The sequence below is a fragment of the Amaranthus tricolor genome, chromosome 10, assembly GCF_026212465.1.
Source record: "Amaranthus tricolor cultivar Red isolate AtriRed21 chromosome 10, ASM2621246v1, whole genome shotgun sequence".
Lineage (NCBI taxonomy): Eukaryota > Viridiplantae > Streptophyta > Magnoliopsida > Caryophyllales > Amaranthaceae > Amaranthus > Amaranthus tricolor.
In genome coordinates, this window is record NC_080056.1 from 22,551,102 (window position 1) to 22,563,963 (window position 12,862).

The window sequence follows — 12,862 nt, forward strand, 5'->3', positions numbered from 1 at the left end:
AGAGCAGTTCTAATATGCGGGTGTCCGATCTTATTGATTTCACTTCTGTTTCATGGGATATTGAGGCTCTCACTCGCTCTTTTAATGCAGATACGGTTGAGGCTATTCTTTCTGTTCCCCTATCTAGAAGATGACCTTGTGATAAGTTATTTTGGAGCTTGACCAAGAATGGCATATTCTCTGTCAAGAGTGGTTATTGGCTGACCCTTTTTGGTCACAATGCTGATGATGATATTCCCGATGATGTGGCTATGGCTAAGCTATGGAGTACCATTTGGAAGGTTTTGGGTCCCCCTAAACTTCGACATTTCCTATGGAGAGCATGTAAAGGGTCTTTAGCTACAAAAGGAGTCCTCTACAACAGATTTTGTGTTCCATCCCCCTCCTGTGATAGGTGTTTGTGTGGTAACGAATTTCTCATGCATGCTTCATGTGATTGTCCGAACTCGAAGCCCATATGGGTCCAACATGCTGCTGCCTCCCTCGTTGCTGATGCACCTCGCAAATCTTTTGTTGATTTCTTCTAATGGCTCCATGATCATGCTTCAAAAGAAGAATTCACCTCCATCTGCACTACCTTATGGGCTTCTTGGTTCCACTGTAACAAACAAATCTTTGAGAATGATATCAGTGACTCATTGAAGCTAGCTGTTAGTTTTAGCCATGGCTGATTACTCCATGTACTCATCAAAGGTCATGATTCATCAACCCACACACTTTCCTCATTTTCACACCTAATCTCCTCCTCCTTCTGGCTGGGAAAAGGTTAATGTGGATGCTCATGTAACTTCTGGAGATTATCAGGGTTTGGGGGGTGTGATTCGAGATGACAAGGGTATTGTACTGGGGGCGGGTGTTCGTCAAGTGGTGTCAAGATGGTCCGTAGACACATGCGAGGCTGTTGCGGCTCAATTTGCAGTCGAACTGTCTTTGAGATTTGGCTACAACTATGTTAATCTTGAAGGGGACTCCATGAATGTGGTGTCTGCCATTGAGAACAAAGTTGAATCTCCTCCCCAGTTCATCAGATCTTTGATTGTGTGTTTTGATTTAAGCTCTTGTTTGTTTGGTTTCAATTGTAGTTTTGTTAGAAGGGACAGTAACATGTTAGTTCACTTAGTTACTAGATGTGATACGGGGTTAACCAATGAAAAGATTTGTACGGATTCTTTCCCTTAAGGTCTTTTAACCTTGGCTAAACTTGATTTATGCTAATCTTCATGTTCATCTTAAAAAAAAGTAATTCCTTGACAAAGTACGAGAATTTGACCAATAAATTTTTTGCACTATAGATGAGAAACAGAAGTAGATGAAAGAGATCAACGACATAGAAACATCTTCTCATAGTGAGACTAAATATTCAACACAACTTTTTACATTGATTTATTGCAACTTCGGAGCATTGCGGATTTAAAAAAATTTCATAGCATTGAATAAAATTGAAAATTATTACTACATGGCCCTGGAAAGATCTCGAATTCAATTATTTAATTGGTGTATACAACTTGAATTCCGTTCATGTTTCATTCAAATGATAAATTTCTAATGAAGCAATTTCCTTACTTCCAATGAAATTAGGTCATTCAAAATGTAAGAACCACAACTCAGTCCTGCTCATGCTCTCAATTTCGAAACAGCCTTCAATCAGTTGCACTAAGTTTCTTTCCTTAAGCAAGAAAATTGAACAGATGCATCAAATACTTGCCATGCTACATAAATGAGCATTAGAAATGACATCAGTCCGCCGGTAAACAGTACATATATGCTTGGGTTCAACTTTACACTGATCTGCTCAATCGCCATAACCGTCCAGGCGCTCTAAACTGTGACAAGGTAGGAGCTGCTCGTATACAGAAATCAAAACGACAAACTTCTTGTTCAAAATACATAACTTTTACAGAAAGGTTATACAGCACAGTTACAAAGATACTACAATCACAAAAGTCATTTAGCATTCCAATTCACACTTCATATCCAAAAGAATTGCAAAATAAGCAATAATGAACTACATATATTCATTAATATCACGAGTATAAACAATCCCCATCATCCCAGGGTGAAAATCAATGTTAAATGATAGATACAAGTCATGAATCAAAACTCTATTCTTCAAAATTGTTGTATATCATCCCGTCCTCTTCTCCAAACTATGCAAACTTATAGAATCTACTATTTTCTTACTCAACTGAATACATTCAATTTGTATTATTGAAAGCGGAGAAAAAAAAAATCATCAAAGCTAGTTAGCTTCATAATCGTACAATGAATTTCATACAGTAGCAGTCTTTTTTGCCTCAGCCTCCTCATCGATCTTTTTCTTGTTCTTCTCAATAGCAGCAGCCACTTCTCCAGGCATGTATTTCTCATCATGCTTGGCCAAAACTTCCGTGGCAGAGAAGTAACACTCCCCACTTCTTGCCTTTGCTGTCACCTCCTTGCACTTTGCACTCCCTGTTGATGCCTTAATTTCATCCGTAAAAGGCTTCACAAATCCTTCTACAACCACTGAGTGACCTTCTCTAAACAAATCAGGCAATGATCCTTGATACCTAAACATAAAATGGGACTCCATGACAAAGCAACAAAAAGTTTTGAAAATAAAATTTCGAAGAGAATAGACATCATGATAGACCCTTTTTAAAAGGATGTACATTGTATATTATAAATAAAAATCACACAAATACTTGTTAGTTCACACTTACGCCTTATAGCAAGCGTGGATTAACAGAGAGTTGGTTCTTCAATACCTAATAAGAGAACTTTGTAAGGAAAGAAATGTGCTGACACAACTGTAGCAATACCCTGACACTACAAAAACCCCGCCATACCCTTCTTGAGACGACACGACACGGACACAGATAGCGTGGTTAACTTGGACATAGGTCTAAGAACTTGAGCTGACTCCATTAGAGAAGTGAAGAACGAGTAAAGAGGAGGAAGAGCCTATGAGAAAGGGTGAGATGAGCTTTTCTCTTACAAACTTAATGAGATTCTAGAAAGTTTGCTAATGAAGCTCCTTTCATCAAGTTTTTGCCCCAAAGTGATTATCTGCAAGTAGCCTTAAACTTTTGGAGAAGAAGAGGTGGAACGAATAGGAAAGAAGAAAGGTTTATTTTTTCTGTTTATGAAATGTCAAAGATGGGTCTTTCTATTTTTAAGATAGTAATAGAGTTCTAAACTGTTTTCAAGATATAGAAAAACCTTTGTTCTGTTTTCAAGATAAAGAAAAACCTTTCTTCTGATTTCAAGATAACAAAGACCGAGAGTTTTATGTGGAAGTGAATTTTTTTTCTATTCTTTTACTTATGGTGAAAATTTATATAGAATTAATATACTCTTTCTATAATCTTGTTATGTTGTTGGACAACTAAGTACATATCTTTTGAAATTATCATTTCAGTTTGTTCAATATTTATTACTCTCCAAAATAACTTAATATTTATTGTCATAAAATATAAATGATTAATATTAATTGCTATAAAATATATATTTATTAAACATGCTCATTGTCGTATTCGTGTCCATATCAAAATTCAAACATTGTTACAACGTCCAATAATATATATTTTTTAACACTAATATATTGATCTCACAATGCCTAGTATTATGTGAACATTACACATAGCATGAAATATCCATCCAACTTCTTAAGTATACACCCATAGAAGCAGAAGAATTTCATCAACTCTTCCATGCATCTGAAACAGGATTCATTGACATTCCAGCCAGAGATTATGTTTTTACTCATGCAAAACATACTTTCCATTCTATTACACTATGTCCTTAGCTTAAGATAACATAATTGATCCATATTGGCAGTCTCATTATGTCCTAATACCTCAAGCCATACTCCTAACGTTATAAGGTCAACACAAAGTCATCATCCTACTAAAGAGCTTCATGATTTTATGCGCTAGATAACCATTAGCCATGGTATTGGTATACCATAATGATTGCAAAAAGAGCAACACAGAGGTTTGTGGCTGTTGTGGCCTAAGTTGACTGTAGAGCATCAGGGTGTAGGTCCCAGTCAAACTGTTAGAACCTCTAAACTATATCAAAGCATCTCAAAACCCAATAGGGCTATAGAGGTTGATGTTATGGAAAAAGTTACAGGTTTTATCACACATGTTTGTGAACGTGATCTGTATCCCTCCTAGTAAGAAACACATTCAATGGAAAAAGTAAAGATTTATTATTTGAAGCGTCAAACTCAAAGCAAATAGGAACATGGAATAATGCAACGGATAATCTTGTCAATAGAGATTAGAGTTTTCAAACCAAACAATGTTGTTCATTTTGAGAAATTTTGTATTTAAAATACAGTCAGATTTAGTGTAGCTGATTAGCTCCTGGTAGAAAATTGCACTTATTTGATTTCAAATCAACATAAACAAAGTGTGATGAAACAATATCTACATAAGAGGGGTAGAATAGTCTTTTAGTGAAGCTTCTAAAAAAGGAATATTGTGTAACCAATTTAGCAAATGGCAACAAGGTTGTTAGGCATTTAGCTATATATATGATGATGTAATAATTGGTTAGGATATGAAAGGAATATGATATGAATTCTCCCTCTTGTATTTCTCTTTCCCTGATCCCTTTCTTCATTCTTTGCTCTCCTTCTCAATTTCTTAATCTATCCTTCTCAATTTCTCATTCTTAATCTAAAACTTCTTCTCCACTTCTCTCTCTTTTCCCTAATCTCCATCTTTCTCACATTAGCAATTATCAGTTCATTACAACATGGTATCAGAGCGGTACGATTTCGGTGACTGGAAACCCGCCGGAGAAGTCACATGTCCAGAAAATACAAGGATAACTAATCTAGATGCATATTTTGGGGGCTTTGGGGCTGAATTTTCACCCTTAAAGATCTGCAAGAAAGCTTTCCTAGAAAATGTCATTCACTCATTCAAACCAACTTCTACAAAGGAGATTTATGAAAAATGGGGAAAAGGAGTGTGTGAGTTTTGTGATGAACAATTAAAGGAAACCGAACTTTCAATACATGATTGTAGTGACAACAGTATTCAACGTTCATCTTCAATCAAGGGATGAAAGATGAATTAATGGTAATTGTTTAGCATGAGAGAACAAAAGAGGCAAACCATGAAGCGAATGAAGTGGAGGTTGGAGAACTGGAAAAGATTGAAGATCAACTAACAGATCTTGGTGAGCAAATGAAGTACAATGAAAGAAATGAAGGTACACAGAAGAGAAAAGAGAAAAAAATCAGGAACAAGTCAACCATGGAGAAAAGACCAACACCAGTGAAAAACACCAAAAAGAAAAACAACAAAGAAGAGAAAACAAGAAAGAAAAAGAAAAGAAAGGAAGTTGATGGCAGTGAGGGCTGGCCGGATTCCGGTGAGGGCGTTGGAGAGAAAGTGCGCAAAGGAAGTAAGATCGATAGTCAGAGAAAGTGGGAGAATGTGGATCGGGTCTATTGTGGGTCTAGTGGTCCTAGAAAGAGGTGACGATACAGGATGGTCGACGGAAAAAGGAGGGCCGGCATGGTGGTCAAAAGGTGCAGAGTCGACAGCTTGGGTGGGGGAGGAGAATAACCCCATCCGCAAAAAAAAAGAAGAAAGAAGTTGAAGAAATACAAGTGGCCGGTAAACATGGACACAAAGGAAACAACACTTGGTGGGGAAGAACTCAGATGGTGTGGGACGGCGGGACAGTTGCCAGAGGTGGCCTGAGAGGAAATATTTTTAAGTTCATGGGACAAGAAAAAAAGAGAAGAGAAGAGAAGAGAAGAGAAGAAAGAGGAGGCGGAACTTGGACAATGGACAATGTGACCGAGAATCTATGTAGACTTTCCGGCGGTAGAAGCAAAGCTGAGAGGGATTGTGAGGTTGCCGGTGGCGTGAGATTGAAGACTTAGTTGGGTTTTGAATTGTTAGGGTTTTTGGTTGTGAAAGAAGAAAAAATAAGGAGAAAAGGGAAAAAAGAAGGCTGCGACTGCGGCTGGGCAGAGGAAGAGACCGCCGGAATTTTCTGGGTGTTGACAGGCACTGGGGGCGGTGGCGCGGCGCCTGTTCTTGATGGAGACCAAAATCAGTTGTGCAAGAGAAGAGAAAACTTGGGGTTTTTAAGTCTTCAGAAGAGGAAATGGGTAAATGGGTATTTAGGAATTTTGATGAAAAAGTAGGGTTTAACTTTTGAAAATGATGATGACATCATCACTTACGTCAGTAGTGACGTCATCAATGAGAAATGTTTATTGGTCTATAATAGATCATTTTGACTATTTGGTAGTCTATAATATAAGATATTTCTATTTTCTATACAATATACTAATGAAAAAGCAATATGTGACACGTATCAACACTACAACATAAATTTTCCCGCTCTTTTTTTCCTAATTAAACGATGTTTATTAGCCTATAATAAAGATCTTTCTAACTATTTGGTAGTCTATAACATAAGATCTTTCGATTAAAAATTAATCAAATAAGGTATAATTAAATTAATTTAATTATACCTTATTTAATTAATTTTCTACCTTAAACAATTAACATATATACTAAATTTTAATTATTGGATAACTAATTAATCAGTTGGTTTAAAATTTATTTTCACTGATATATTAATCATAAATTATCAGAATTATCGTAAAGAATTAAGAAAAGAAAATAACAATCCTTTTATAATAATATATTACTTAATGACTACATTCAACAAATTATTTTAAAAAATAAAAGAACTATTTACAAAATATTATAAAATTACCCTATTTACTTGATTTCTTACCTTAAACACTTACGATACACATTAAAATTTAATTATTGATTAAAACATTAATTATTTAGGTAAAAACTTATTTTCATTGACGAATCATCATTCATAAAATATTAGAAAATATATAATGTTATAAATATTACAAACAAACTACTAAAACAATCTTTTTATTGATAATCTTTTACTTACATGACCACATTTCAAAAATAATGTAAAAATCCTAATAATGAAGTTCTTTTTTTTGCGGTAATAATCTTTGCATAGATAGTACATTTAGGTATTTTGGTGTTAATTCATATACATAGTAATAAATAGTTTTAAAGTTTTTCTATTATTTTTGTGTAAATATTTTGATTTAAATTGTTTATTGAATGATCTTTTCATATATAATCCCTTTTTTAAACCTATTTTCAATACTACCATCATCACTTTACTTATTTTGAATATAATAATACTCAACTTACCCTAAAAATTCAGTTTATATTGATGTGTAATTATCTTATAATTGACAAATACAAAAGAACAAAGAGATCTTATACGATAGTAATACCCGCTAGCACAGGGAACAGTAATTGGGTTTCTGATGGATATTTTTACTTCATTTTGAAGGAGGACCAAGTCATTTTATGCTCTATACATTGTGCAAATTGGGAAGTTTTTACTGTGGAAGGCCAAGATAATTTTTATCCACTTTGAGGGCAAGGTGAAACTTTAAGCGGCCGGTAATGTGATGAAACAATATCTACATAAGTGGGGTAGAATATTCTTTTAGTGAAGCTTCTAGAAAAGGAATATTGTGTAACCAATTTAGCAAATGGCAACAAGGTTGTTAGGCATTTTAGCTATATATATGATGATGTAATAATTGGTTAGGATATGAAAGGAATATGATATGAATTCTCCCTCTTGTATTTCTCTTTCCCTGAACCCTTTCTTTATTCTCTGCTCTCCTTCTTAATTTCTTATTTTATCCTTCTCAATTTCTTATTCTTAATCTAAACCTTCTTCTCTAGTTCTCTCTCTTTTCCCTAATCATCATCTTTCTCACATTAGCAATTATCAGTTCATACACAAAGTTATCTCAATGAAGATCTTGAGAGATTACGTAAGGATGCTAGAGAGGCTTCTTAATTCTCCCAAACATGTAATAGCAAGTGTTCTTAAACTTCAAAATGACACGGTGAACATCTCACTCTTACAATTGTATACATTAATAATATAATCAATGAGTTTTAAGAACTTGCACAATGTTTGAAGTATCGAGGACATGGGCACATAGTGCAAAAACAGGCTTGCATTGTATCATCTCAGTCGCGTTATAAAATATTTTAATAAATACGAACCAATATTTTTACCGTACTTTTACACATTTTTAAGCTATGCTTGGGCAACTTGATATCTTCTAAGGAATAAGCTATCTTCCATAAAGGAAACATTACAAACAAAAAAAGGTTTATTACAATAAAGTTATTCCGGATTTAATAACATGCACCATCCAAATGTCTATAAACTTTAAGGTAAAAGCTAATTAAGGCAACATACTCAAAATTACTCATCTATTATGCATATGACCATACCGGATCAAATATACCTCTTTTAGGTTGTCTAATCCTATACGAGTAAGTTTATGCAGTAAAAGCTAGAATAAGAAATTTTTTTAAGATTACGATTACTTTTGTAGAATCAGATTGTTGGGTTGTAAGACGTAAATTTGTGTTATAATCATCACTCATATTCTTGATTTTGGTAGCATTGAACGATCCTTACATTATTAAAATTCTGCATAAGATCTATATCGCTCGCCTGAATTTTAGAGTCGTAGTATCGTAAATCGAAATTTAAATTATGATAACCATGGCTCAACCTAAAGCTTTTACTTCCAGCGAAAGATAGAAAAAGGAAAATACTTTAGTGACCAAAAGCATCACTAAGCTTACGCTTTGACTCTCTCAACATAGGGTGCCACACTTAATTACAACAAACTTGAAGTTTGTTAGTTTTCCAGCAAACTTAGGATACTTGGCAATAATAATTCAAGTCATTAGATAGCATTGTAATAGATAGGAAAAATACTCGTTTGTATAATAAGCTTAATTAGCTATTTTCCTCGAAAATAACATAATCAGTCTCTTACTACAATGTACTTTTCTTTCATTCTCCAATGGAAAAAGTTAGAGTTTAATTGGACTAAGCAGAGTATTGATCCTAGAAATCTTGAATCACTTGTCTATATAATTGTATGGAGCTCTAGATCTAACATATAGCCCAAGATAACACCAACATTTTAAAATTCAAACTGTGATCATATTGATGTCTGATGATATCAACATATAAATTATTTTTAATGTGAAACTTCACAAATGAAATCAGTTAAAAAGATCAAAAAAAGAACCAAAAACTTAGCAGAACACCTAGTAAAACTAGCGATCATATTACACATTTTCTTATCCTCTGTGAATCCCAAGCCTTTCTCCAATCATCCACTCAAACAATCAAACCATTAATTCAATGATTCTAGTGTCCAAATTATGTCCATATAAAGACCATGATAACAGAATCAATAACGAATTCGAACAAATAGTGAAACATCACAAAAAAAAAAAGCAAAATTAAGAGAGAAAAAAATAACTTAAACGAAATGCTTAACAAGACTAGTTGTCATCTATCTTAGTCGGACTTTTCATTTTGCTTCATTTTGCTTTAAACCATTGATTCAATGATTCTAGTGTCCAAATATGTCCAAATATAGACCGTAATAACGAAATCAATAACGAATTTGAACAAATAGTGAAACGTCAAAAAGAAAAAATAGCAAAATTAAGAGAGAAAAAAAACTTAAACGAAATGTTTAACAAAGCTAGTTGTCATCTATGTTACTTAGACTCTTCATTTTGCTTCACAAACCCGTATCCGATCCTTAATGCTCGGACATTGGTATAACACTTCGACACTTCATTTCAGACATAAAATTGAATATTTAGATGTATCCAAAATCAGTACACGAGTCCAACTAACATAGGTTGTCATATTACTCATGCTTATGAATTATTCAAACTCTAAATCACACCATTCTCTGTAAACTCCAAGCCATTCTCTAATCACTCACTCAAACATACCCTAAAAGTATTGTAAACCATATAGATTCAAGCACTATAGTCCAAATTATGATTGTATGTGTGTACCAAACAAGAATGTCCAAATTGGATTAATAGATTGTTTCAGGGGCTATCTGGAGCTTTGGTCTGAATCGTATATGATATTCTTGCAATGTTTCACCTTGTGTCCCAAGGTAGATTATATGAGAAAAGGTCTTGTCCACCAACTGAGGATTTGATTGTTAGGTAAGTAGTGGGAAAATCTAGATGAATTCAGTAACAAATTGTCAATGATAACGAGAAATGTGGGAGCAAGTTATTCAAGCCTCTGACCTAACTTCTTATTATAAATACGAGTATGTTCATCAACGCCATGGACGCATTATTATCTTTCCTCAGAGCCTTAACTCCTAAAAAGTGTTTTGATATTCATTAAGCATTTATTACATTCTCACGACATTAGTGAAATTCTAGCATAGAACCTCCAAGTCAACAGCTCAGGAATCAGGCTAACTAGGTACTCCAATTGTTATAACTATTGAATTGGGTGTCAGAGATAGTCCCTAGAGACACCCTTTGGCCCCTAATGTGTGTTACTTGTGTAGTCATAATCTCACCATGTAGAAAGAGCTAAGGATTAATAAATAAAACTCTCAACAGAATTACATCCATTCCAATTTGAATCCGATCATTATTGATCCTAATTGTGTCCAGTAAAGCAATGATCATAAAAAATAAACATCAGATTCTCGCAAAAAGTGAAGCATAACACACAAATTAGTGAAAAATAAAAGAAAACCAAATCTAAGTAGAAGAAATACCTAAAGTAATCAACCTCTCACCTACATCACTCTCTGTAAATTCCAATCCTTTATCCAATCATTGAAACCCCAAATAAAATAAATATAAACCATATTGATTAAAAAATTCTATAGTCCAAATTATGATCATTATAAGGAAATCAACATCAATGACTCCCAAAAACGCTCAAAATCCTAAGAAAAATCAAATTTAAGTAAAAAAAATACCTAAAGTATTAGTTCCAAATAAAATAATGCATTAGATAGCATGAAAACAAAGAAGCGTAGCAGCCGGTTGAAGTACTTTGATTCAACATTCCGCGGGCTAAATTACAATCAAAATAACAAATCAACATCGAATTCTCACAAAAGTGTAACATAATAAACAAAATTAGCAAAAAATTGAAAGAAAATCAAAAACATAAACAGAATACCCAACAAGACTAGCGGTCATATTACTACATTGATTCAACAATTTGACAGTCCAAATTGTTATCATAATAAGCAATATAGCATCACAAAAATAGCACAAAACCGAAAAGAAATAACAAAACTGAAGTAGGAGAAATACCTAACGAGAACATCGGTGATAAGATCAGTGACAACGAATTCCGTATCAGGAGACGAAGGAGATTGATGAACGCTACCTTCAAGAACCAATCCACCTAATCGAAACTTATTTTTGGAAGGATTCGCATGAAATTTATCTAATGCTTCAGAAGGAGTAACATAAAAAACAAGTTGATCTTGAAAATTGTTGAGCACCAAGATGACGAAACCAGCGACACCAGAAAAAGTAAGAGCGTAAGTCCATAATCGGCGAGTTTGAAGCTGCCTTGCTCGAGCTCCGATGTCGACTTTTTTGGGTTGACGGCGGGAAGCGGCGGTAGAGAAAGAGGCGAGAGAGTAAAGAGAGAAAGGAGGAGACGCAAATGATGGTGGGTTTTGTGGATGTCGGTGAAAGAGACGGTGAAGAAGACGGAAAGTGGTGGATCTGGCCGCCATTTATGGAGAGATTAGAGGAAGAAGAAGCCCTGGGGGAGGGTTATTGTGGGGGTGATGGAATTGAATTTTCTGGAGTCGGCTTTAAGAAAGCTGTCTGTCGATTTCCATGTTGGACACCTCTAGAGTTATGCGAGCTCTATAAAATGGATTTGACCAACATCAGCTTGAACTCAAACTTGATTTTGTCATTTACTCTTAAAATGGTCAAACTTGATTTTTATTTTGAGTCTTACAATAATAATTACATAAACTCTTCAATTCTTTTTACTTATTTCATTTTTTTATTGCATAAGTTTATCTTAGTTATTTCATTTCATTTTTTGACATTGATTTTCTTACAAAATTATCCTCATTTTTCATGTGTTATTACAAAAACAGCCCTACTTACCTAAGTAATTTAATATCCTAATTTCATGGGTTCTTCATCTCTTTCTTGAGTCTCTTCATCTTCATCTTCATCTTCATCCTCTTTCTTCACTGACCTTCATTTCCACCCTGTCTCTAACTCCACTAATTTGGGTTCTTTGATATAGGTTTGTTCTTCATCCTTAAAAATCGATTTCACCTCTTTCTCTCTCTCCCCTCTAATTTGGGTTCTTGGTTTTGTAAATATGAGTTTCTTAAATTTGGTGGAGATCAAGAAGAATAATATGGAAGATAATCTTTTGAAGAAGCGTAGAGAAGGAATAATCCTTCAAAATCAATCTCAAGCCCTTAATAACGATTTTCCCTCTCTCTCCTCTGATCTTGATTTGTTCTTCATCTTCATCCTTAAAATCAGGTTTGTATGATATTCCCTCTCTCTCCTCTGGTCTGGGTTGATTAATTATGGATCTATCGTTCCTCTTTTTGACTTATGATTTCGTTAATTTTTTACTTAGCTTGACTTTGTGCATGTTTGTGGTCTGTGATGATTTTGAGACGTCTTTTGCCTTATGATTTTTTTGAGGGCAAATTTTTTATTCTTAACTACTGAAAAACCCTAATTATAAATCTTTCGCCACTAATCTACATTACATAATTTTCGATTCATTGTTGGTAGCCATTCAAAATGCGTCGAAGAATCGAAGAATTGGATTACTTTTTTAATATCAATTTACATTATGTAATTTTTTGTAATTTTAATGAAGAACAATTGTACTTTGCTAATTAGAAATTAAAGAATGTAATTTTGTAATTTTAATAAAATGAAATGTAATTTTCAATTTGCCTCCA

General features: G+C 34.0%; 1 protein-coding gene across 1 annotated transcript; it reads right to left on the reverse strand.

The window, feature by feature from the left end:
• Nucleotides 1-1,973: 1,973 nt before the first annotated feature.
• On the reverse strand, nucleotides 1,974-11,810 carry LOC130825424 (cytochrome c-type biogenesis protein CcmE homolog, mitochondrial). The gene is made up of 2 exons (XM_057690652.1): nucleotides 11,214-11,810; nucleotides 1,974-2,549 (listed from the first exon to the last, which is right to left on the reverse strand). Exons 1-2 carry the CDS (start codon nucleotides 11,645-11,647, stop codon nucleotides 2,270-2,272), a joined length of 714 nt encoding a protein of 237 aa, XP_057546635.1. The 5' UTR covers nucleotides 11,648-11,810; the 3' UTR covers nucleotides 1,974-2,269.
• Nucleotides 11,811-12,862: the final 1,052 nt, after the last annotated feature.

What these genes read in the sequence shown, in the direction of transcription:
- LOC130825424 (XM_057690652.1), bottom strand. Translation starts at nt 11,647, where the DNA reads ATGGCGGCCAGATCCACCACTTTCCGTCTTCTTCACCGTCTCTTTCAC. An exon ending in ATCACCGATGTTCTCGTTAG is followed by an intron (nt 2,550 to 11,213) that starts GTATTTCTCCTA and finishes TTTTATGTTTAG; the next exon opens with GTATCAAGGATCATTGCCTG.